The sequence below is a fragment of the Arachis stenosperma genome, chromosome 4 (assembly GCF_014773155.1).
Source record: "Arachis stenosperma cultivar V10309 chromosome 4, arast.V10309.gnm1.PFL2, whole genome shotgun sequence".
Classification (NCBI taxonomy): domain Eukaryota; kingdom Viridiplantae; phylum Streptophyta; class Magnoliopsida; order Fabales; family Fabaceae; genus Arachis; species Arachis stenosperma.
Genome location: NC_080380.1, coordinates 22,932,559 through 22,959,937, shown reverse-complemented (window position 1 = coordinate 22,959,937; position 27,379 = coordinate 22,932,559). Strand labels below are relative to the sequence as shown.

At 32.5% G+C, this 27,379-nt stretch overlaps 1 protein-coding gene and 2 long non-coding RNA genes across 5 annotated transcripts; all 3 read left to right on the top strand.

The window, feature by feature from the left end:
- The first annotated feature begins 357 nt into the window (after window positions 1-357).
- LOC130974307 (uncharacterized) lies at window positions 358-6,843 on the top strand. Of its 3 annotated transcripts, XM_057899122.1 has the most exons (14): window positions 360-796; window positions 879-1,351; window positions 1,482-1,618; window positions 1,747-1,899; window positions 1,999-2,129; window positions 2,425-2,658; window positions 2,906-3,084; window positions 3,677-3,777; window positions 4,463-4,618; window positions 5,115-5,170; window positions 5,280-5,337; window positions 5,634-5,754; window positions 5,832-5,942; window positions 6,451-6,843. In XM_057899122.1, exons 2-14 carry the CDS (start codon window positions 1,327-1,329, stop codon window positions 6,558-6,560), a joined length of 1,572 nt encoding a protein of 523 aa, XP_057755105.1. In that variant the 5' UTR covers window positions 360-796; window positions 879-1,326; the 3' UTR covers window positions 6,561-6,843. The 3 variants fall into 3 exon arrangements, 2 of the variants coding, with proteins under 2 accessions (XP_057755105.1, XP_057755104.1); XM_057899121.1 differs by having other exon boundaries at window positions 360-1,351; XR_009084464.1 differs by lacking the exons at window positions 5,280-5,337; window positions 6,451-6,843 and having other exon boundaries at window positions 358-1,351; window positions 5,832-5,943.
- Window positions 6,844-15,827: 8,984 nt separating this feature from the next.
- Window positions 15,828-18,120, top strand: LOC130973138 (uncharacterized). The gene is made up of 4 exons (XR_009084028.1): window positions 15,828-15,983; window positions 16,075-16,129; window positions 16,217-16,345; window positions 17,816-18,120. It is a non-coding gene; the product is annotated as an uncharacterized LOC130973138 (long non-coding RNA).
- Window positions 18,121-22,457: 4,337 nt separating this feature from the next.
- On the top strand, window positions 22,458-22,993 carry LOC130973552 (uncharacterized). Its single transcript, XR_009084177.1, has 3 exons — window positions 22,458-22,554; window positions 22,646-22,700; window positions 22,788-22,993. It is a non-coding gene; the product is annotated as an uncharacterized LOC130973552 (long non-coding RNA).
- The last annotated feature ends 4,386 nt before the right edge of the window (window positions 22,994-27,379 follow it).

Genomic DNA, 27,379 nt, shown 5'->3' with positions numbered 1-27,379 from the left:
TTATATTTATTTAATTTAAATAAAAAATCCAATTTTTATATTATTTAAAAAACGTGCATGGTGAGAATTTATTTACCATCTTCTAAGCAATGTTGTCAGAACCGGACCGACCCGGTCGGTCGGACCGGAAAACCGGGGAACCGGTGCTTTAACCGGTCTGGGTCAGGCATCGAACCGAACAAGGAATTGAACCGGCAAAACCCGAATTGAACCGGCCGGGTTTGACTAAAACCGGTGAACCGGCGGGTTTCGTTTAACCCGGACCGGTTCGAAATTTAATTTTTTTTTTCTAGAGGAAAACTACGTCGTTTATTTAAAAAAAAAAAAGAAACAAAAGAGCTGCTGCGCCTGCGTTTCATACTTTCATTTTGGTTAACCCTAGCCTAGCCTCCATCCCAGTTCTGAGTTCCCAGATCCCCTTCCCTCCCCTGTTTCCCACCATCACCATCACCATGGCACCATCCACCATGAGTCCATGACTCCCTAGTCCCTCCCCTGCTACTCGCCTACTCTGCTGCACCTCCACGCTTTCAGCCACCTCGTCGCGCCGTTCAGCTTCCTTCAACGACGCGGCACTCACCTCACCACCACATCCCGAGCAGTGCGCCACCCACCAGGTCTCCGTCCAGGTCTCCCTCTCCTCTGCTCGACGCTGGTCGCTCTATCCCTCCAGGTCTCCCTCTTCTCTGCTCGAAGCTCCTCGCGCCATCTCCAGGTCTCCCTCTTCTCTGCTCGACGGTCGTCGCTCCATCCCTCCAGGTCCAGGGTACAGGCGTCCAGCCGTGCAGCCGTGGAGGTAAGTACTTCAGTTTATTAATTATCCAGATTCCAGAGCAGTGTTAACTGATTATTGTAGATTGATTAGTTATGGTATTCAGATTTCAGGCAGATGACTTGAGACTTGAGAGCATGTTTGATTGGTTACATATGTTTGATTTTGAAGATAATTTTTTGATAGTTTGATTTCTGTTTTGGTAGTTTGATTTCTGTTTGATAGTTTACATATGTTTTTTAACTGTTAATTTTTTAGTTTTTAGCTATTTTATACATTTTACTTATGTGGGACTGGGTCAACCGGTTCAACCAGTGACCCACCGATTGAACCAGTGACCCAGTGACCCAGTAGCCTGACCGGTTCGATCACCGGTTTGGTTCTGACAACATTGCTTCTAAGAACAAAGAAAAGTCACAGTATATCAGACTTGATCAGTTGTTATAGTCCGCCACATCAAAACGGTGGCGTTTTCACCCCCGCCCCCGGGTAACAAGGTCTTCGCGTCAATCAATTAAATCGTTAGCCGTTAGGTCGTTCTCGTTACCAAAATCATGCCACCGCCGCCACCAGCACCAGGTGATTTCATTTGTTCCATGTCTCCATAACCATTCTTCTTTCCCCCTAATAATAACCACAACAATAATCAAAATTAAGCTTAATGCAATTTCTTAATTAATTAGTTAATAATTATGTGTTTGTGTGACAGATCTTCCTGGGTTTTACTATGACCCTGAGAAGAATAGGTATTTCCCCATCAAAGGTCCCATACCAGGCTCTTCTCGTTCTTCATTTTCATCTTCAAAGCATGCTACTCACAAAGCATCCCAAACATCTTCAACTCAGGTATAAATTATAGCATTATATTTGCAACTCCTTTTGTTAGTTCAATGATTCTTCAATATTTTGGCCTATTGGGTAGTGTAATCATGGTCAAAAATCAAGACTTGATGGATTAATTTTTGGTTACCTAGGAAAAGAGTAGGAGTTGTTGCAGGAAGCTTAGAAGCAGAACCTCCAAGTTGATTCAGGCTAGGGAGATAGATGGTCATCGTGTCATTGCTTCCCACAATTACCAGTGTAACTTCACTGAGGAGTTTAGGAAAATACAAGCATCACAGCCTTCGGTATTTTGTTCTGTGATTCCAAATGTTTAAGAAAAGCAGTCTCAACAACCAAGTTTTATTTTTCTTAAAATGAATTTTTTTGGGGTGTTTGAATTGCAGGTATGGAAGTATAAGGGAACAGATAAGATTGGTATTAGTGCTTTGAAACAGGTGCATGTCCGTGTGCAGACATTTGAGGGTGAATGTGATAGTGATGTTATATTGACAGGCAGCACCAATGGCTCATTCAGGTAACCTACATCTATATGTGTTCCATATTTGGACTTGCACTTGCTTTCTCTTACTATTGTATTGTGTATTTGTGCTTACCATGAACCGCACTTGGATATTTCACATTTTAAATAGTATTTTGTTTGTGAGATAATACAGGAACAATAGCAACAACTAAGTTTTTTACTAAGTGATTGATTATGCTAATTTACCTCAATTTTTGGATTCTTAATTCATTCTTATCAACTTCAACTTTGATGTATAATGTTGATTACTATTTTACTAGTTGTTGTTTGTGAAGTTTTGTACTTGCAGTCTTTGTGAAGTTGGAAGGGATGGGGGATATTTTGATGGTGAGGTTAAGTGGACGCCCGATTGTGTGAAGAATTATGCTAAAGGGAAAACTGATGAGAATAATGTGGTGCCTGGTCCAGTTTCAAGACCTACTGGAGGGTCCGTGGTTATGTCATCTGGTATATCTTGCATAAGATCAGGCCCGGAGTGTTCTTCTCATGCTGCAAATGGCGGTCCTATTGTTGGACATGCATTGTATCCTTTTGCTTTTTTAGTACAATTTTCTCTTCAATCTATACTTCAGTTCTCTACATGTATACACACAAAGTTAAAATATAAATTCACCTAACACTTTTAAATCGTCATGTGATTAAGTAACTTCTAATCTTTATATGAGATTTAACAATCAAGATTTTCTTCTCTCTTTTTGCACAAGTGCATAACAAAATAGTTCTCTCATTGAAATTAATCTTAAGGTGGAAGATCTTAACATGGTGAATAGGTTTACAACTTTGGGTTCAGAGACATCCGGTGGGTCAATTTATTCTCTTGGCCTTGTGGAATCATTAGATCTTGGGTCAGGTATACTGAACACATGGAGCAGACTGGATGAAGTTGCTTCTTTCAAGTGTACCATTTGGACAGCAGAATATGATTATAGTAGACATCGGGCTATAATTGGTAAGTTATACATTGTTCAGATATGGCCAAGTTACATTTTTTATGGAATCTGTATTTACAACTTTTTGGACATGCAAAATATGTAATGTCTCATGTTTGTTATTATATAGGGCATAGCGGATGAATAGTTTTAGGCCCTGACTTATGACCATATTTTTAATTAACAGTTTTATATGCATGCTGGATTGAGAAACATTTTTTCCCCAGCGAAATGCACATTCATTATAATTTGGAATTAAATACTGATGCTATTCATAGTCCAAGAATCCGTTATTCACTTTTAACTTGTACACTCCTGCAGTCCAGCTAAATTGAATGATTTACTTAGCCCACATCAATGTGGTTGTGAACGATCTGTTTTACCTGTGCCTTCTGTTTACCTTTTGCTTCCATTTATATCAATTAAGATACGATAATGTGAAAAATGGGCCATAGGAAAGGTTTAAATACTAAATGTCTTGGTAGTTCATGAAGATGAGCAATTGTGTTTGTGATATATATATACACCCTTTTCCCACGAGAAACATCTGAGCATATAGTATATCTAATTTTCTGTGAAGTATTCATTTGTGCTGTTCTTTATCTTTTATAGGTACCAACATGGGAGCTGCATTGGTGGATTTGGCAACTGGGAGGAGATCATGGTTTTTACGATGTAAAAGTGATATCTTTGCACAGCAGATTGTGAATTCAGTAAGTTTCTGTATTTATTCATCTTTTATCTTGTATTATTATTATTCTCTCCATCTTAATGAAATTCTTTTATTAAAGAGAGATTTTTTTTAATAAACGAATCTGTTTATTGATATAGGATTAACAGCAATAGCCAGAGCTCCTCAACTCTCCATGACTTACAATAGATGCCAGGACTTCATATTAATCCCTTCCTCTCTTTATATATAGTCTACTGACTCCCCTAATTAACAAGGTCCAGATGCTTTTTCCTTTTTGAGTGAAAAATGTAGCAAGAGTTTGCTATATCCAAATTTAGGGGAAAAAAATTTGACGATTTAGTGTATTCTGTCAAAGTCAACGTTTCTGTTTCTCTTGATATTTATCCCTAATGATGTGATCTTCTCATGGATTCTTTTTGGTTAAGAACCCATGGTTTTTATTAGAGGCTTTCTATCCAGACTTCTTCTGATGTACTTGGATGTTTTTGTTTAGGCAGTGATGATATCATATAATTACCTTATGTTAGAGATTTTTTTTACCCCATTGTTTACTTCTTCTCTTAAATAAATTTTCTCTCCCCCAAATTGAAAGATATTTTGTTAGTTTGTTCTATTTTATGTTTTTAGAGTGTTTTCAAATCATGTCATATCTGTCTATCCATGATTGTGGATGTGTGAATCTTTTTTTTTTTTTTTGGTTGCAGGGAAATCTGGTTTTATGTGGACTCAGAAATGGAGCAATTGTCGGTGTAGATTTCCGTGAGAAAAGAGAAAGAGTCTCGCGAACACTTATTGAACATAGGATACCTTATGCATCACCAAATAAGAAAGTTCGAAATTCTAGTAAAGAATGGTTCAAGGTGGTTTTTTTGCTTTTTTCTTTTTTAAATAAAAATATAAAAAAAAATAAAGGTTTAAGGAAAGGATCAACTTTCAATAAACAATCTGAATATTTTATAGTAAGATTGGTTAGTAGATACAAAATATATAAATCAATGTGTATAAATCTGCAAAGTGCGAAGCTGGTAGGTTTGGCATAACAACGACTAGAAGATTAGGTGAAGCTGAATTATCTATATCATCATAAATAATTCGGGTTTGGAACTCCTAATAATAAGATTTTTGAGACTCTGTTTGGGAAAGAAAAAGAAAACAAATGAATGTTCAACTTTTACCAGGGTTTAGGGTTTAAAACTCGTAATAATTCATATTTCTTAATTATTTATTGTTTAAAATCATCTAGTAGTTTCGTCTGCATTTTGTGCGTTTAAGTCTGTTGAAATTTCTTATCTGATGGAACTTCTTATTTGTTGTACTACGGGGTTGTATCTGAGACCTTCTATGTGGTGATTGTAGCTCAGTGGAGATATAGACCCTTCTCTTACCATTAGAATGCCTTCATCTATATCCAGGTTAGTCAGTCTTTATCCCCTGCCAATTGCTATTCGACTTGTTTCTTAACTGGAAATTAATCTATTTCGACCAACTATTTCTTATCTTTTTTCGCGGATTCGACAATAGTTTGGTATCACTTCAGTATGATGATCAGTACTTCTTGGCAAGCTCCATGGACGGAACGGTTAGTTGATTCTTTAGGAAGACCACTAGCTAATATTTATCATTTAACTCTGCTCATCATGGTTCAGAATGCCTAGACATTTATATTAATTAAAGAAATTTGCTTGAATTTAAACTGCAGAAGTAGGTCCACTTTAGTTTATCTGTCACTTTTTGTGGTGGAACTTCTTTTATGTTACTACAACTCGCTAACTAGGAAAGAAAATGTTACGTAAATGGCCTTTGTAGCAATCATTTCAATGTGCCAACTGCATGAGAGAAATTATTTCTTATGCGATCTTTTCGTTTTGATTATAGATGAGGCTCTATGATCTTCGCCTGCTTCAGAGAGGTTCTGTTCAATCTTATGAAGGGCATGTGAATTCCCATTCGCGTATACAACTCGGTGTTGACCCAGATGAGAGATTTGTTATGTCAGGTGGATGTCATTTCAAATATGCTATCTGATTCTCATCCTTGAGTTTCGAAAAATTCTGATTTAGTTGTCTCACTCAGGTGGAGAGGATCGCAACCTACGGTCGTGGAGTATCAAAACTGGCAAACTTCTTTTTGAGGAAAAATTCTGTGATTCAGTTCTCTCCAGTGTTTGCTATCAATCATGTAAAGGTAGTGACCCCAATATGATTTTGGCCTTTCTCCATTCAATTTAATAAATTTTCCTATTTGTGAGAAAAAGAAACTACAATTTCATCTACTTAAAGAACTTTTGCTCATACATAAATTAGAAAACACAAAATTTTATCCCCGAATTTAGATGCTATTAACTTTTAACATAGAGGGGGAGCCTTGGAGCAACAGTTGAGTTGTCTCCGTATGACGACCTTAAAGATCACAGGTTCAAGCCGTGGAAACAGGCTAGGCTGCGTACATCACACTCTTTGGGTGCATCCCTTCTCAGAACCTGTGTTAACATGGGATGCTTGTGCATCGGGCTGCCCTTTTTTAACTTTAGTAACATAAATAAATTCAGAGTTGTGTTTTATAATTTAGGGTCAATTTATACCATGTGCGATTTTTAGAAGAAGTTGTAATTTCAATCTTCTTGCGACTCGGAACTTTTGAGAGCATAGTTTTAGAGGTTGCTAATCTTGAACTATATTATTTGAGTGTATAGGGTTTAAAGATGAGGATGAAAAGAACCAACACAAGCATGAATCTTGTATGAGTGCATGGCTTGGATCACATGATGAAGGACTATTTTATATGCGCTGGTTATGTGTGTGAAGCTCCTACACTGCTACTAGTATTATGCTATAAATATATACACACCAAATTTTGATATGATAGTTTATGTAATATGCTTAAATGAAAGCCCTATGCAAATGTAAATTAGGTCCTTCTGATTTCTGAACTACCAGGGTTGTAGATAACTAGATATATCTTGGGATAGGCTTTTATTTTAAGATTTGATTTCTTGATTTATTTGGATTGCGATTTCAGTGTTTGGTCAATGGTATCAAGAAAGTAGATGTTTAGTTATTATTGAATTTATGATTTTTATTGTGGATGAATTTTGCTATATTTATTTGGCATTTAAGATTTTATTTTCTCATTTTATTAACATTTTTGCTTTAGAAAAACTTGATAATATTAGGTGAATATAGTTGTGTATTTTAATTTGACCTTGTGAGAATTGTCCTATGGCAATTATTCACATGAGCAAATAAACATAAAATGTAGAATTAATTGAAATTTTTATTATAAACTAATTAAACATAAACTATAATTAACATTATTAATGAGAAATAAAAACATTATTGTTTGGTTAGCTTAAGTGTGAATGACCAAGCTTCAAGACATTGCAAACACTAAGGTCTTTGGTTTGATTCTCACCATGTGCAATCTTGGAATTATTGAAATCCAAAATTTGTTTTCCACCTTGAGCATGTGCATATCCTATTTTTCCTATTTTCTTAGCAAAAGATTAAAAAGAAATTAGATTGAAATACAAAATCTCTAAAAGACCAAATAGGTATTATTACACCTAATTTGAATTGATTCTCAATCCATCAATTTCAGAAAATATGATCAAACTAATAAATAAACTTTTTATTAAAAAAATCATTTATAGCATGCTCTCACACCCATATCTTTTTAACACAAGATGTGTTAATATGAAAATTTTTTGCTTGTCTTCATTCTTCAAGATCAGAAATTCAGAATCCAAAAATAAATAAATAAACTCTATGATGCACGGACACTGACACGGATATGGGACGTGCCGACACGAGAATTTTAAAATCTTATAAGATACGGGGACACGCATACATATGAGATATAAAGTCCTTTTTAGATAAATCATAATGATATTTTGATATTTTATTGATATTAAAATATAAATTAATTTTTTTAATTAATTTTAATGTCTTATTTTAATTATATCAAGTTTTTAAAATATTTTTGTTTTAATAAATAATAATATATACTATATCTAAATTTATTTCAAGAATATATGTTAAGAATAAGATTGGACACGCTGGCACGTGATGGTATTTATGTGTATCCAAGCGTATCTGAAAAAGAATTTTTTACTTTTTATTAAGACACAGTTGGACACAGCAGACACATGTGTCGGACGAGTGTTGGTGAGTGTCGTGTCCGAAATGTGTCCGACACGCGGACACGACAACTTAACAAAGTATCCGTGCTTTATATTAAACTAAAAAATGAAATATTTGAATAATGAAATTGGAATATAATTAAAATGAATTAAAAGGAAACTGAAAAATCCAAATAAAGAAAAGAGTGTGGATGAAAAGGAAAGCTGTCAAGGCACTTTGGTTGCTTTTGTCAAAGCAGCTACACGCAGTTCTTTTGACATCTTTTTTGTTTGACAAACATTCTCAAGCCATACTCTTACAAAAGCACCATTAGCTTGGGTTGAGTCTTATAAGAAATTAAAGTAACTTATTTAAAGTGACAAGACCCTTAAAACCAAAAAGTAGAAACAAAATCATGCCCAAATGCTTTACCTATCCCTCTTTTAGATATCTTGTCTAAAATCAACCGATATTATGTTAGGTTTAATTAAAGAATTTAATTTAAATATATTGACCTTGTAAAAAAAAATATACAATTATCTAATCGTGTATTGTCATATCTGTAAAAGTAATTAATTTTTAAACTCACAATTTAAAAAATTATCTTAACGCTTGAATTTGATTAAAAGATTATGTAAAATTATTTATCAAAATCTAAATCAAAACTAAAAAAAAAGTTTAAATGGGATTTAAAGTGTGAGTAACATCCATTAAATTTGACAATGAATTTGGTAAGTGGTACCATGCTATGCTTTTCATTCCACAAGATGCTAAACGATAATTTAAGATGATTAATTCTATATGGAATCTTGATGAATATATAGCTACTATGTCCCGAAAATTCAAATCATGATCGAAGTGGATACCATTAATAGTTAATAGAGTTATTAAAAACCCAATAAACATCTAGTCATCTAAATAAGCAAATAAAGAGGCCTAATAATTAGTCAGAATCCTTGGCATGTCCACATGCATGCATGATGAACAAATTAGAAAGTACGATCTGAAGAAAGAAAATGTATATTATTGTACTCATTAATTAAGTAGTTAATTTTTTGTATATTTCATTTAAGTATATGCAGTTTCAAGTTCGACTTTATCATTTTTTTTTAAATAATTCTTAGAAGTATTTTTTTTTAAAATATGGTTGACATTTTTTTTGGCAAAAGAATTTGAATTCTATTAGAATTCGATTTTAATTTTGCTTTTGACGTAAATTCATGAAGATTATTTTAGTAAGTAATATATATTTATTAGTCAATAATAAATTCTTAAATAAAATTCATGTATTCATAATAGAATAGTTTTAAATGGTTGAGTCAAGAGATACCGTAAAAAAAATTATTATAACAAATATTGAGCTCATCCAAATTTTTTTTATCAAAAATAAACATATTTTATATCATCGCTTCTATTTGAACACTTAAAATAATTTTTTAGATTTTTAAATCATCTTGGATATTCAATTGAATATTCACTTTTAAATCTTAAACGAACACCATTCGAAGAAGAAATTAAAGAAACATATAGGACAACATATTAAGGATACATATACATACATTAATTAATAAGTGAACTGATAAGCGAGCCTATAATAATAATGTTTTGTTTCAATTTAAAGGGAGAGGGACAAAGGATACCACGTAAGTTGTAGTGAGAGTGATGAGGCTATTTTGGGTAAATAAGGGACCAAGGATATTGACCCTTCAAACACAGCTTTGTTGAATGCCAAATTTGTGTTTTAACTTTTTCACGCAAAACAATGGTAGATGAGAGATGTATGTTTGTGCACACTTTTGTTAACTCAAGTTCTCCTTTTTATTATTAAGTTTTTTTTTTTTATTATGTGTCCTAAAGATATAGATTATTAAGAACAATATAAAAAGTATTTTATAAAAATTGGTAAAAAAAAATAAAGATTTTTATATTTTTAATAAATTAAATAAAAAATATTAAAAAAAATTTATTATTATATTTTTAAAATATGTTGTTAACGCACAAGTTAACTAATTTCTTATTATTATTTTGTGTGTGAATTGCAATGAGGATTGGAAACTCCTCGTCTAAACAAAAAGGACTTTCAAAACCTTCATTGCAAGTTTAATCATTATGTCCCTACTACCCTCTATGTGTGTGTGATTTTTTTTTTTTTTCATCCTTTGGATAATTACCCATTAAGCAGATAGATTCCCTTTTCTCAATAATAGCTAGACAGAGCCAGTTGTATTAATTTCTGTACTCTTATTTGAAATTTGCTGTTAATTAATGATAAATTAAAGCTTTTTTGTAGTGCATTAAAATTTTCAAAATTTTAATTAGGAATTTAACTAATATTTGTCCAAAGCTATAAATCAAAAAGGCTTTTATATAAAAAATACAAAATTTAATTTTTTATTACATTTATTATGTATTTATTAAAATAAAAAAATTATTAATAATAATTTTAATATACATTTTAAAAGATATAAGCTAAATCTTTTAATTTATTATAATTATATTAAGTATAAAAAAAATTATTAGTCACTAAATAAGTCATTCGTATAAAACACATTAAAATACAAAAGATGTATTAAAAATAAATTATACATATATTTATATATAAATACATATAATGACTAATTTGATGACTATTTTTTGTACAAGCACACATAATATTTTAAAATTTATAATATAAAATTTTACATTGAAAATTTTAATAAGTAATCTTAAAGCACATATTAATAAGCAAACCTTTATTCTTTAAAAAAGACTATTGATTAATTGTTGGTGGTTAGATATTTCTTTACCAATTTAATTTGTGATCTCTCCATAGCTCTAATTGAATCTATATTAAACAAAATGACTGAAATAGCCTTCCTAATTAGTGCACTTTCACACCCCCATCCCCAAAATAGTTCCCCCCCCCCCCCCCCTCTTCCCAAAAAAAAAATGTAGCATGTCACCAATAATAATAAAAAAATAGCTATAGAGCTTAATTACTAATTAGATCGGTTTGGAAACGAGTCAAATTTATTAGCATTATAAAGACATGGCCTGTTGATTGAGGAGTAATAATAATTGAGAAAATGATAGAAAAAAAAAAGAGCTATATGATGACAATTCTGAAAAAGAAGTAATCATATATATTCACATATTTAAATGATTATTATTGTAATTGATATTACTACGTGCGGTTCAGTTTTTACACAATCATATGAAGAGAACTTCATCATTACTCACACCAATCTGCTGCTGCATGCTATTCTGAAAAAATCCCTAGAATCTCCGATCCAAACCCAATCCTCTTTAATAATATTTTGCAAATGGAAACTAAAGAATAATAATATATTATGGACCAACAAAAATTAGAAATAAAATAATATAAATAATTAAGAATATAAAAATGGAAGAAGGCATAAAGCTTAAAAGAAAACCCTGAAAAGTGAAAACCACCATAAATTAAACCTCTCTTAGCTAGAACATTATTATTTTTTTCTATTTTAAATTTATATTTACCTGTTTGAGATAGGGTTTGGACCACTAGGAACTTCATGTTGACTTACGTTGAAGATCTTATTTCGCCATTGAAATGATGGAGGTCGTGAAGCTCTTCTAAGTGGATCATCAAGAACATTATTGTTCTTCTTAGTGGCTTCTCTTGAAGGTGAAGGTGAAGCTACTACCATGGTATTCAAGGTGTTCCTCTTGCTTGAAGTTAAAGGAGTGAAGAAGGTGTGTTTTATTGGAATAGCCATAGAAAAGTGAAAAGCTAAGAGCAACGAAAAGAAGAAAAGTGTCACAAAAGAAGTAAAGGAAGAAGAAAATGGTGCACCACTAGCCATGCAACAATGCTAGATTATAATTATAATAATGTAATGTTCATCCGAGGACTGAAGAATCTATTCTATGTGTATGTATGTTATGAGATAGAAGATGGAGATGTGAAGTGTTTGTTCGTGGGAAGATAGATACATAGATACCTAATATAATTGGGTTGGTAGGGTTTATCGTATTGCGAATAAAAAGAAGTTAAACTCATCAGAGAGAAAGATGAGAGAGCCAAGCCATAAATATGAAAAAGGGGATTAAATATTATAAAGTATTAAATTGATTCTATTTGGACGTAATTCTGTTATGGTTTTTAATGTTTAAAGTGTTGTCTTTGAATTCAAAAAAGTTTCATTTAATTTTAATGTAGTTTTAATATAATTTTGTGATGTGAAAGTTAAATAATTAACGGAATGTCTTACATGACAGTAGTACAAAAATAAGATGGATAATTTGGAGAACAAATAAAAATTCGAGAAGCACAAAATGCATCTGTATATTTATTTATTATTTTTTTTACAATTTATTTTTTATAGAATTAAGGAGAATGATAAATAAATGTACACGATTAATTTTGTGCCTTGAGAGCTTGTACTTGTTCTCTAAATTATCAATTTTGTTCTTGTACTATTGTCATATAGAATATTTCGTTAATTATTTAACTTTAACATTGCGGTGGGACTATATTAAAATTAAATAAAACTTTTTTAGATTCAAATATGACATTTTAAATTTTAAGAACCAAAATAGGATCACGCTCAAACATAAGGGACTAATTTAATACTTTATTATTTTTATTATAAAAAATTTTATTTATACATTAAAATTAATTACTAAAATTAATTATTATGTATTTATATAATATATATATATATTATTGAATTTATTTTTAATATATATTTTATATTAATAATTAATTTTAATGTACACTTAGTTTAATTATTGGGGTACCTTTTTTCTTTAACCGTGTGTTGAAGGTTAGAGACACTGTTAGCAAAACCGGACCAGACCGGCCGGTTCAATCGGAAAACCGGTAAACCGGACCCTAAGCCGGTCCGGTCCCATGATCTGACCGGATAAGATAGTGAATCGGTACGAACCGGACAAACCCGGAGTGAACCGGTCGAAACCGGTCAAATTCGATAAGACCGGTTCGACCGAACCGCTTCAGTTTCAATATTTTTCCAAAATGTTAAATCTGGGGTTCGAACCCCCTCCTCAAGAAAAAACATGATACTCACAACCACCAGGCTGTTGAGCGTGTTATCAATATGTTTGCAAATTAATATATATATAAATGTCTTTCAGCAAATAATTTACTTCTATTTAATTTATTTTAATTTTAGTTATAAACTCATTCATTTTTAAATTAATTATATTTTTATTTAACAATAATTATAAACTCATTTATTTTTTTATAATTATATAATATCTATTAATATTATTTTTCAATAAATTCTTGTAGTATACAATAGTATAATAGATATAAACTAATTAATAAATTATTAAAATTCAAAAATAATAGTTATTTTAATATAAAAAAATAAAAATATTTATGATAGAGTAAAATTAACAAAATACTTATTGTTCCTGTTTCATATTGTTTTAGAATAGCTAGATATTTTTAAAATGTTAGTAAAAATATGTATTTTAAATTTTAATTTTAAATTTTTGACTATATTTTATTTTTTATTTACATAGGACCGGGTCAATCGGTTCAACCAGTGACTCACCGGTTAAACCAATAACCCAATGACCTAGTGACCTGACCGGTTCGATCACCGGTTCAGTTCTGACAACTATAGTTAGAGATACGTCTTTGTGTGGTTGTTAGCATGAAAAAGCATAAAGACAAACTTTACTAATTATTAATGACGCGTTTATATTAATAACAACAGAGATATAAATTCACTTTAATTTGACATGTATGCATTATTACATATCATCAACATAAAATAAATTCTTTTAGGGTATCTTTATTGGATTTTGAGAATTTTAGAGGGAACAAAATTAAATAGTTTTAGAAGATTAAATTATTCTTGTTCGTGAATTTCACAAGTTAAGGATTTTAACTAACGTTTATTTCTAGAGATTGAGATTGAGATTAGAGGAGTGAGGCTTAATATTATATTTAATGTAATAAAGAGAGATTGAAACTAAAATTTTAATTTTGAGTTACAAAATTTTAGATCTTTTAATATTTTTAAAAAATAGAGACACACAAGATTGAAATTTTTAGAAATTGAGATTGAAATTTTAATAATATTTCTTTTAAAAAATACTCATTTAATTTTTTAAATTTTAAATATATCTCTTAATCTCTATATTTATCTTAAATTAAACATAATATTAAGACATAACTCAATTCAATATATTTTATACCAAGCACAATTTAGGGACTTAATTTAGTCTATTTCTTAATTCAGTTTTAGTCTTCTAATCTCAATTTTTCTTGCCGCTTTAAAAATATTTCTTAACCCTTCAAAGTTATCTAAACTTTCTATAAGTTTTTTCAAATTGAAAATTTTGTACGAAATTTAAAATGATAAATATTAAGAATTAATACTCTTAATAAAAAATAACAAATTTAATTTAAATATATATGCAAATCCAATAATATATATTACTTGTCCAATTCTTCCAATCAACTTTACCAACAAACTCTCTCCATGGCTTCTTAGTTCTTACGCAATTTTGTACGTATTATGTAAGGGAGACAAGTATGTTTCTATTTTTTTTTTCTTTTTTGTTTGAAATCCACTCGACATAAGCCGTGTGTAGAATCACAAAAGGATCTTGTGATTAATATGCCTCGAATAAAAATAATAATAAAAAATAATTAAATAATAATATATTTAACTAAATTAGTTGATATAATCATTTTAACTAAAATTTTCACTTAAAAATATTTTTTCATACGAAGAGTAGGTTTCGAAGCAAGAATCAATTTTATCCTTCTACAAGGTTTGTGCAAAGTTGCATTGCAAAACCGTATGGAGAGTGAAATTAAGAATTATACATATAATATTAAGTACACATATCTGAGCTAGAAATAGTGAATTTTATTTACCAAAATACACACGCTTATTATTATTAAGTCAAAATTTATAATTATCAATAAAAATATAACTTTATTCTTTTTCATAATCTCTGAAAACTGTATATCGAAACCTAAGAGATTGTACCTATTATATATAGAAAATAGCGTTAAACCCATCAAATGCGTAAAGAAAGTATTTAACTACTCAAAAAGAAAAAAAATAAAAGAAAATTACTAAAAGCTAAAGGACCAATAAGGCAAAAAAAGATCAGTAGTGCTCTCTATTATCGTTCTTGGAAAGAATAAAGGCGTGAAATTAATAACTTCAATAATTATTACCAAACTTTGTTGGGACTTGTAATATTTCATATTTTGGGTCTGTGTCATATATACAATTAAGGTAAAAGTGATACCAAGGAAAACAAGGAAATGGATCCTCTCCAGTTTTTTTAACACTTGACAAAATACAGTGTAATCTCTCACCTTTGATTTTAATAGTGGGACCAGAAATAAATAAGAGAGAGAGTGTGGTGAATGATTAGATTAAACACTGCACACCATCCAGTTTTTTATTCACTGGAGAGGATCCACTCCCGGAAAACAATTACACAAAATATACTTAGCGCTTATGCATTCATATATAAGGTGTTTGCTGGTGTCCAAAAATTATTATTTAATTATTAAAATATATAAAATAATTAATTTTAAATTTAAATATATATAAATTAAAAAAATTTAAATATTTAAAATTTATATTAAAAATAAATTAAACAAAATTTAAACACCAAATAAAAAGTATTATAGAATTGGCCTTCATATAAAATCTTCTCATGCATTCTGTAAACCCCGGTTAAATTAGTAAATAATTAGTCAATAAATTAGTTTTTAATAAGGAGGATTAGAAATGTGAATATTATATCAAATTAGGATAGAGCTCATTGAAACGAGAATTTTGACACCAATTTCGAAGAAAACGGTTTAAGACTGGACCGAACGAGCCGAACCGGTTGAACTGAGCCCAAACCGGGCCGTGGGCCCAACCGGGCCAACCTATAAGTGAACCCACGCTCCTTCTTCTCTTCATTTAAGCTGAATCACGTTGAAAGCATTCAGCTCCAGAGAAGGAAAGAAAGAAACACCGAACCCTTACAGTGAACTCCGAACGCCGTATCTCCTCCGTCCGAGCTCCAATCGCCGCACCGTTTGTGGCCACGCGACCACCGCATCGAGCTCTACGTTTCTACCGGAACAATTTCATAGGTAACTTGTTTTTTAATTCTCAGCCTCTTCTTCCCCAATTTTTGGGAATTTGAGTGGAGGTATTGAATTTCTTTAATTTTTGATGTTTTAGGATCCAATTAGCTTGAGAAAAACGTTCACTCTTGCTTATGTGAAGCTTGGGTAAGGTGAGGATACGATAATTCTATTTATTTTCTTTGAATTTGAGCTTTGAGTATTAAATTAGATATACATGTGTTATGAATGTGTATTAGGTTGTGAATAAATAATTGGAGCTTGAAATTGTGAATATTGGAACTTGGAGGAAGCTGATTAGTTGAATTTTGAAGGGGTGCCTTGGTTTTAAATAATTTGCTTTGGTCGTTACGTGGAAATCGGCCAAGGTATGGTTTAGGTTTCTTGCATTTAATATATAATGTTCTGTGAAAACTTAGGCTAGATGACCATAGGATAAGTTGGAATGCAGGTGTATGTTTAATGTTTAGTAATTTATCGATGAATATATTTGGTTAAGTTTATTGGATAATTAGTTATTAATTTTGGATGGTGAATGTTGTTATGTTAATTTGGAGAGAATCATGGTTGAATGTTGTTGTTGATGAACATAGTTTGTTAGGTACTTGTTGATTAACTAATAATTTGGTGAATTATTGATTTGAGGTATTTTGTGTTAGAAGCCTAGGATTTGTGAACTATGATCCTTAGTAGAATTTTGGTTATTGGATTTGAATATTGTATGAGTATAATTGTTGATCTGAGGTAGATTTATTGTGGTGACTGATATGATGATGAGGAAGGGTATGTTGAATTGAAAAGAAAGCAGGTTTGGACCCGAAAAGGGTGGCAAAGTCCGAGTTTTAGAGGAGATGCTGCCAAATTTTTATAAAAAATTAGAGATTTTGTTTATATGATTATTTAAAAAGATTTAGATTCAAAGGGTTATATGATTTGATTTAGAGTTATTAAGAAATTGAACATGTTTTAAATCTGATTTATTTAGAAAAGAATAAATTATGTTTTGAATTGGAGCTATTGATGAACAGAATGGGAGGCGTGATAATGAAGGATAAGGATTGAATATGATTGACGTATAATGATAAATGATATGCGATTGAGAATGATGTGGATGTTGATGAATTATAATTAAATTATTTATATGGCTTATGAATTTGAATAATCTGAGATACGAGATTCCTTGGATCAAATGCCGTGGCTTGCCACCACGTGTATCAGGTTGAAAACTCGATACTCTGTTGACCCTACGACGTAAGTGTGACCGGGCACTATATAAATTCCCGGGAATGTTACCCCCATTGAGCAATATTGATTATTTGAGAAAAATATATGCATAGACTCTTGGGGATGCACATCGGGGGACAGTCTAAGGACAATTCAGACTTGTCGGGTTGGCTGGATAACCGACAGATGAGCCTCATCAGCCATAGGATAGGCATGCATCATATGCATATTACTTGAATTACTTGCTTGTGTATTAACTGGGTGTGCCTAAATGTACTTGCCATGTTAAATGTATATTTGTTATCTGCAGTACTTGTAACCTTTTTGTGCTTGCCTTTGTTTGTTTACTTGTTTGTGAAAATGCATGATGGAGTTGGAGGTAAGGAGGAATGGCAGAATGAGATTTAGATTTAAGGTTAAGTTAAGTTAGGTTTAAATATCCTTAGTAAACCACCTTTTATGGCTTCTGTTTAATACTTTAAGCTCTATAATCTGAGTGTCGGTGTTCTAGGATTGCCTCTGGCATTCCCAGGAGCTTATATATTATGTGTGTGGCACCTTTACCATACTGAGAACCTCCGGTTCTCATTCCATACTATGTTGTTGTTTTTTAGATGCAGGTCGAGAGGCATCTCGTTAGGCGTCTGGACTCTTGAGGTGGAGTGGTTACTGGGATATTTTGTTATGCTATGATGTATATATATGTACTTAGCTTTCTCTCCGCATGACTTATTCTTTTTGATCCTCTTAGAGGTTTATGGAGAGGCAGGATTTTGTTTATGTACATTTGGGTTTTGGATATGTATATATATGTATATATGTGTGTATATTCTCCGGCCAGTCTTGACTTCGCAGGCTGAGTCAGGAGCTCGTTATTTTGTATCTTTGACTCTCTGTTCCTATTTTGGGTTACTTTACACTTGACAGATGTAGCTTTCTTAGCACGCAAGTTAACTCACTTCTCGAGCGTTGCGCTTTTATATTCGCGATTTTTTATTTCCTCTATTCTTCAAGGCTCCTAGCATATTATAATTCTTCTGCTATTATGTGTACTCATTTTATTTTAGAGGTCGTAATACCACACCACCTCTGTTTTACGGCTTAAGCGTAAAGCTTAGTGTGGTAGGGTGTTACATTATGGTATCAGAGCAGTTCGTTCCTATAGAGCCTGAAAGACGGACTGATTGTACTTCCGTGCATTCTCTGTATATGTGTTTATGTGCTATTAGGATATCTGATTGATATATATGGCATAAACGTTTGTGAGCATGCATTTGGAACTTAAAGCATTAGACCTGCGATATTGAGACTGATCAACTTAATATCACTTGTTTGGTGTGTATAAGGACCAGATGTCGACTCGCAGACGCGGTCGCGGGCGAGGTAGAGGTAGGATAGGCATCCTTACTCCTAGCCCAGTAGGGAATGATCCAGTAGACTTTATGACTGCCCTGGGAAATATGGCTGCAGCTATGCAGGTGACAGCCAAGGCACTGGGTAATAAGATAAACCAGGGTAATCACGGGAACAATAATGATGAGGACGGTCCTATGACACTTGCTACATTTCTGAAAGTTCACCCTCCGACCTTCAGGGGAACCTCAATCCCACTGATGCAGATAATTGGATTCAGGCTCTGGAAAGGGCGTTACAGGCACAGCAGGTTCCTGAGGAGTAATGGGTTGAATTTGGAACTTATCAGTTGCAAGATGAAGTTCAGTATGGGTGACAGGAGACACAATGTATCCTGCAGGCAGGTGACGCTGTGATAGTTGGGAGATTGGTTATTTAAGAACCAGTTTTGCTTGATTGTTCTGAGAAGTCAGTACAGTTTATGCCGGAATGGTCAGAAGTGCTGGTTGTGGTGAATAATTATTATTTGAATTCTATGATAGTAAACTGTTCTGGAACTGGATGTCAGGGTGTTATGTTATTAACTGTGGGAGTACCAGGTGATGATCAGAGTTTAGAGCAGATTTCGGTTGTATGTGAATTTCCAGATGTGTTTCCGGATGATATTAATGAATTCCCCCCTAACCGAGAGGTTGAATTTGCAATTGAGTTGGTACCTGGATCTGGTCCAATTTCAATTACTCCTTATAGGATGTCGCCTTTAGAAATGGCTGAACTGAAAGCTCAGCTGGAAGATCTGTTGGGTAAGCATTTTATCCGACCAAGTGTTTCTCCGTGGGGAGCGCCAGTGTTACTAGTAAAGAAGAAGGATGGGAGTATGCGATTGTGTGTCGACTATCGGTAGTTGAATAAGATCACTGTGAAGAAAAAATATCCATTGCCTAGAATCGATGATCTAATGGATCAGTTACAGGGTGCCGGTGTGGTTTCTAAGATTGATCTGCGATTCGGATATCATCAGATAAGGGTTAGAGATGAGGATATTCCGAAGACTGCTTTCAGGACGCGTTATGGTCATTATGAGTATACAGTGATGTCTTTTGGGTTAACTAATGCCCCGGCAGTATTTATGGATTATATGAACAGAATTTTTCGATCGTATATGGACAAGTTTGTTATTGTCTTCATTGATAACATTCTTGTTTATTCTAAGACTGAAGAGGAGCATGCTGATCACTTGCGAACTGTGCTGCAAATTCTAAGAGACAGGAAGTTGTACGCTAAGTTATCTAAATGCGAGTTCTGGAAGAGTAAGGTGAAGTTTCTCAGCCACGTGGTGAGTAAGCAGGGAATAGCTGTGGATCCTGCTAAGGTGGAAGCAGTGATGAATTGGGAGCGACCAACTTCAGTGACAGAGATCAGGAGTTTCTTAGGTTTGGCGGGGTATTATCGCAGATTCATTAAGGGATTTTCACAGCTCGCCTTACCTTTAACTAAGTTGACTATGAAGGATACGCTTTTTATTTGGACCCAGGATGTGAAGAGAGTTTTTGAGCATTAAAGCACAGACTGACTATTGCACCCGTGTTAGTATTGCCTGAACCAAGTGAGCCGTTTGAAGTGTACTGTGATGCATCACTGAAGGGCTTGGAGTGCGTTCTGATGCAGCACCAGAATATTGTAGCATACGCCTCACGGCAATTAAGGCTATGAGATGAACTATTCGACACATGATTTAAAATTTGCTGCTGTTGTATTTGCTTTAAAGATCTGGAGGCACTATCTCTATAGTGTTAAGTTTCATGTTTTCTCATACTATAAGAGTTTGAAGTATCTTTTTTAGCAGAAAGAGTTGAATATGCGTCAGAGGAGGTGGATGGAGCTTTTGAAAGATTATGATTTTGAATTGAATTATCATCCAGGAAAAGCGAACATTGTGGCAGATGCTTTGAGTCGGAAATCTTTATATGCAGCTTGGATGATGCTACGAAAGGAAGAATTACTAAGGGCATTTCAAGGTTTGAATTTGGGAATTAGAGAAGAATCTGGAATCCTATGTCTGAGTCAATTGCAGATTTCAAGTGATTTTAAATCAGAACTTCTGAAGGCTCATCAAGATAGTGAAGTGTTACGTAAGGTATTACCAGCAGTTGAACAGGGAAAACAGTGGAGAGTGTCAGAAGGTCAGGATGGTTTATGGAGGTTCAAGAACCGGATTATTGTGCCTAATGTTGGAGACCTGCGACAAAGTATCTTGAAGGAAGCTCATAAGAGTGGGTTCTCAATTCATCCAGGGAGTACTAAAATGTATCAGGATCTGAAAGTGATGTTCTGGTGACCAGGTATGTAGAATGATGTGGCATTACATGTATCTAAATGTTTAACGTGTCAGAAGGTTAAGATTGAGCATCAGAGACCATCAGGGACCCTTCAGCCTTTGGAGATTCCACAATGGAAATGGGAGAGTATCGCAATGGATTTTGTGATAGGTTTGCCTAGAACCCGATCTGGTTGTGATGCTATTTAGGTGGTTGTGGATCGACTGACAAAATCGGCTCACTTTCTTCCTATCCGAATAAGTTGTACAATGGAAGAATTAGCCCAAATGTATATTAAAGAGATTGTCAGATTGCATGGCGTGCCTTCTACTATTATATCTGATAGAGATCCCCGTTTTACATCAAGGTTCTGGGGAGCTTTTCAGCGTGCATTTGGAATTCAGTTAAGTTTGAGTACTGCGTATCACCCTCAGACAGATGGTCAGTCAGAGAGAACTATTCAGACCTTGGAGGATATGCTAAGGGCTTGTGTTTTGGACCAGCCAGCGAGCTGGGATCGGTATATGCCATTAATAGAATTTGCTTATAATAATAGCTATCATGCAAGCATTGGAATGGATCCATATGAGGCTCTGTATGGCAGAAAATGTCAATCCCGTTGTGTTGGTATGGAACTGGAAAAAGGAGTTTATTAGGGCCTGAGGTGATAGCTGAAATGACTGAGCAAATAAAGAAGATTCGTAGTCGAATGCTTATAGCCCAAAGCCGCCAGAAAAGTTATGCTGATCAGAGGCAAAAGCCTTTGGAATTCAAAGAAGGAGAACATGTATTTTTGAAAGTTACACCAACCACTGGAGTGGGAAGAGCTATTAAAACTAAGAAACTGAATCCCCGTTATATTGGACCGTTTGAGATTCTGAAGAGGATTGGGCCAGTGACTTATAGAATTGCCTTACCGCCATATCTTTCGAATTTGCACGACGTGTTTCATGTGTCTCAGCTTAGGAAGTACACTCCTGACGCAAGTCATATTCTAGAACCAGAACCAATCCAAGTGAGAGAAGATCTAACATTTCCAGTGATTCCAGTGAGAATTGATGATACTAATATTAAACGATTACGCGGAAAGGAAGTATCATTGGTAAAAGTGGCTTGGAGTCGAGCTGGTATCAAGGAACATACCTGAGAGCTCGAATCAGATATGCGAAAGGACTATCCACATCTCTTTTCAGATAACTAGATTTGAATTTTGAGGACAAAATTCTTTATTAGGTGGGTAGGATGTAAACCCCGGTTAAATTAGTAAATAATTAGTCAATAAATTAGTTTTTAATAAGGAGGATTAGAAATGTGAATATTATATCAAATTAGGATAGAGCTCATTGAAACGAGAATTTTGACACCAATTTCGAAGAAAACGATTTAAAATTAGACCGAACGGGCCGAACTGATTGAACTGGGCCCAAACCGGGCCGTGGGCCCAACCGGGCCGTGGGCCCAACCGGGCCAACCTATAAGTGAACCCACGCTCCTTCTTCTCTTCATTTAAGCTGAATCACGTTGAAAGCATTCAGCTCCAGAGAAGGAAAGAAAGAAACACCGAACCCTTACAGTGAACTCCGAACGCCGTATCTCCTCCGTCCGAGCTCCGATCGCCGCACCGTTTGTGGCCACGCGACCACCGCATCGAGCTCTACGTTTCTACCGGAACAATTTCATAGGTAACTTGTTTTTTAATTCTCAGCCTCTTCTTCCCCAATTTTTGGGAATTTGAGTGGAGGTATTGAATTTCTTTAATTTTTGATGTTTTAGGATCCAATTAGCTTGAGAAAAACGTTCACTCTTGCTTATGTGAAGCTTGGGTAAGGTGAGGATACGATAATTCTATTTATTTTCTTTGAATTTGAGCTTTGAGTATTAAATTGGATATATATGTGTTATGAATGTGTATTAGGTTGTGAATAAATAATTGGAGCTTGAAATTGTGAATATTGGAACTTGGAGGAAGCTGATTAGTTGAATTTTGAAGGGGTGCCTTGGTTTTAAATAATTTGCTTTGGTCGTTACGTGGAAATCGGCCAAGGTATGGTTTAGGTTTCTTGCATTTAATATATAATGTTCTGTGAAAACTTAGGCTAGATGACCATAGGATAAGTTGGAATGCAGGTGTATGTTTAATGTTTAGTAATTTATCGATGAATATATTTGGTTAAGTTTATTGGATAATTAGTTATTAATTTTGGATGGTGAATGTTGTTATGTTAATTTGGAGAGAATCATGGTTGAATGTTGTTGTTGATGAACATAGTTGGTTAGGTACTTGTTGATTAACTAATAATTTGGTGAATTATTGATTTGAGGTATTTTGTGTTAGAAGCCTAGGATTTGTGAACTATGATCCTTAGTAAAATTTTGGTTGTTGGATTTGAATATTGTATGAGTATAATTGTTGATCTGAGGTAGATTTATTGTGGTGACTGATATGATGATGAGGAAGGGTATGTTGAATTGAAAAGAAAGCAAGTTTGGACCCGAAAAGGGTGGCAAAGTCCGAGTTTTAGAGGAGATGCTGCCAAATTTTTATAAAAAATTAGAGATTTTGTTTATATGATTATTTAAAAAGATTTAGATTCAAAGGGTTATATGATTTGATTTAGAGTTATTAAGAAATTGAACATGTTTTAAATCTGATTTATTTAGAAAAGAATAAATTATGTTTTGAATTGGAGTTATTGATGGACGGAATGGGAGGCGTGATAATGAAGGATAAGGATTGAATATGATTGACGTATAATGATAAATGATATGCGATTGAGAATGATGTGGATGTTGATGAATTATAATTAAATTATTTATATGGCTTATGAATTTGAATAATCTGAGATACGAGATTCCTTGGATCAAATGCCGTGGCTTGCCACCACGTGTATCAGGTTGAAAACTCGATACTCTGTTGACCCTACGACGTAAGTGTGACCGGACACTATATAAATTCCCGGGAATGTTACCCCCATTGAGCAATATGATTATTTGAAAAAAATATATGCATAGACTCTTGGGGATGCATGTCGGGGGACAGTCTAAGGACAATTCAGACTTGTCGGGTTGGCTGGATAACCGACAGATGAGCCTCATCAGCCATAGGATAGGCATGCATCATATGCATATTACTTGAATTACTTGCTTGTGTATTAACTGGGTGTGCCTAAATGTACTTGCCATGTTAAATGTATATTTGTTATCTGCAGTACTTGTAACCTTCTTTTGCTTGCCTTTGTTTGTTTACTTGTTTGTGAAAATGCATGATGGAGTTGGAGGTAAGGAGGAATGGCAGAATGAGATTTAGATTTAAGGTTAAGTTAAGTTAGGTTTAAATATCCTTAGTAAACCACCTTTTATGGCTTCTGTTTAATACTTTAAGCTCTATAATCTGAGTGTCGGTATTCTAGGATTGCCTCTGGCATTCCCAGGAGCTTATATATTATGTGTGTGGCACCTTTACCATACTGAGAACCTCCGGTTCTCATTCCATACTATGTTGTTGTTTTTCAGATGCAGGTCGAGAGGCATCTCATTAGGCGTCTGGACTCTTGAGGCGGAGTGGTTACTGGGATATTTTGTTATGCTATGATGTATATATATGTACTTAGCTTTCTCTCCGCATGACTTATTCTTTTTGATCCTCTTAGAGGTTTATGGAGATGCAGGATTTTGTTTATGTACATTTGGATTTTGGATATGTATATATATGTATATATGTGTGTATATTCTCCGGCCAGTCTTGACTTCGCAGGCTGAGTCAGGAGCTCGTTATTTTGTATCTTTGACTCTCTGTTCCTATTTTGGGTTACTTTACACTTAACAGATGTAGCTTTCTTAGCACGCAAGTTAACTCACTTCTCGAGCGTTGCGCTTTTATATTCGCGTTTTTTTTCCTCTATTCTTCAAGGCTCCTAGCATATTATAATTCTTCTGCTATTATGTGTACTCATTTTATTTTAGAGGTCGTAATACCACACCACCTCTGTTTTACGGCTTAAGCATAAAGCTTAGTGTAGTAGGGTTACACATTCATACTTTCATCATCGGATTAAGGATAAATTTCATAGATAAATGAATTGAGAAAAAAAAATTACAAGATGTCCTAAAGTGAAATTGGTTGCTTTTATCATTGTACTAAGGATAAATTTTATAGAAAAATGAATTAAAAAAAATTATAAAATGTTCTAAAGTAAAATTGGTTATATAGCTATTTATATATTTATGTAAATTGAATTAATTGAATTTAAATTAACAGAGTAGGATTAAATTAAAATAAGTAGATTTGATTTAGTAAAAAAACGCATCTGAACTCATACAGTTCATGATAAATCCAAGCAAAAGAATTTGATTTATAAAAAAAGAGCAATAGTAAATCAATACAATATGTTTCGATTTACTATAGACAGTGTTTCAAACAAGTCGTATCTATTTGATTCGAATTATTATTGTAAGGAAGTGTGATTTTTTGTGAAGTTACTATTTAGACAGTACTCCAAATAAATCATATTGTGGAATACAAAATTAATAGATTTTTTGTGATATAATTTATTTAATTTAAGAGGTAATATCTCAAATGGTCTCTGGAATTTTTAACTTGCTTCAATTAAATCTTCCATTTTTTTAAATGATCAAACATATCTCTCATTTTCAGAAATATGAGTTTTCATTAGTCTAAATATTATCAGTCATTTTAACATTATTAATGTGTGCAATTAAGTGTCAACTTGCAGTTTGCTGCAAACTAACATGGACAAACAATTGAATTTAACTCAAATTAGTATCTCAAATTTGTTTGAAATGCTCAAATTGAGAATTAGGGCTTTATAATTATGTATGGACCAATTTGAGCATTTTAAACAAATTTAGAATACTAATTTGAGTTAAATTCATTGTTTGTTCACGTTAGCTTTTAGCAAACTGTTAAGTTGGCACTTAACTGCACACATAAGCAATGTTAAAATGGCTTATGATATTTGGACTAACGAAAACTCACGTTTTTGAGAGTGAGGGATATATTTGGTCATTTTAAAAAGTGGAGGATTTAATTAAAACGAGTTAATAAATTTCAAAGACCATTTAGAGTATTACTTCTTTAATTTAATTTAAAAATTCATTACTCAAATTTTAAATACAATACTCTTCTATATAATCAATAATTTAAGAGATTAAAAAATAATATTATCTAATACAAAAAAATTTAAAAAAATAAAATAAAATTTAAATATAAATATTCATATACTCAAATTTTAAATAAAATATTTTAAATAATTAAAATTTTAAAAATTAAAAAATATATTTTATTTTATATAAATAATTTTTTTTTGACATATATGTGCCTGTTAAAAATAAATTAAAGAAATTTCATTAATATTTTGTTAGTTTATTATTAATTCTGTTTATATAAATATACAAACAAGATAATTATATAATAAATTTTATTTTAGAATATTTATATAATTTTTTTTCAATTCATATATATATATATATATATATGTATGAAATTTACCTTCGTACCAAACAAACCCCAACGTTTGTACAATATGTTGAGATTTTATAATTAAAATCTGGAAGAAAAAAAACAAAAGAAAAAAACCAATAATATAAGGTTTGTAAATAAGATAATGCATGAAATTAAATAAAGTAAATTGGCATAAAAGTATTTTAATTTCTAGCACTGCTGCACTGGAAGCGACGAAGCCCGAATTACTAGACTTCTGGGACAACTACAATTTTACAAAAGGAGGGGAAAAGTAATGCATGCATTAAAAGAACGTGAAAAGTGAATCACATTTAATTTGGAAAAAGTAAGACATGCATGTATATATATGTATATTGAGTATTTTTATTTAGTCGAATTGTGATTAATATTGGAGTTTTCTGTTTCAGCTGACAAACACGGGGTCCCATTAAAATATAGAGAAGGAAAGATTGAAACAATCACAAAGATAGAAAATGCAAAGAAAAAGGGGTAAAAAAAATTATGATAGCTTCTGTGTAAGTTCTGTAGCAGTGATGAAAGGAAATTTTTTAGGAGAATAGATGAATAATTTAAGGGTGAATATTCATCATAATTCCTGGTAAACTTTTCGAAAGACTTCAAAGTCTCGACAAAAAATATATATATTTTTTGGCTTTTGATATTTAATTTTGTGGGATTAATTAATTTTTTTGTTAATAATCTTTTTTTAGAATATATTTATGTGATAGATTAATTATTAATATATTTTTTATTTAATTTTTATAAGTAAAAATAATTTAAAAAATATTAATATTTTTTAATTTTATATCATAAATTTAGCTAGTGTATTTAAAAAAACAAAAAATATAAAAAAATAAACGACATTGACAATTATCCTTAAAGATAACGAAACTCCAAATAAAAAAATTTTGTCAATTTTAGTTGGTTCTTAATGAATAAATCAACAGTTTAATATGTTATGCAGACTTAGCTTATTCCGTTAATACAAAGAGAAAATATTAATAAAGGGGTTAATCATTAGTCTC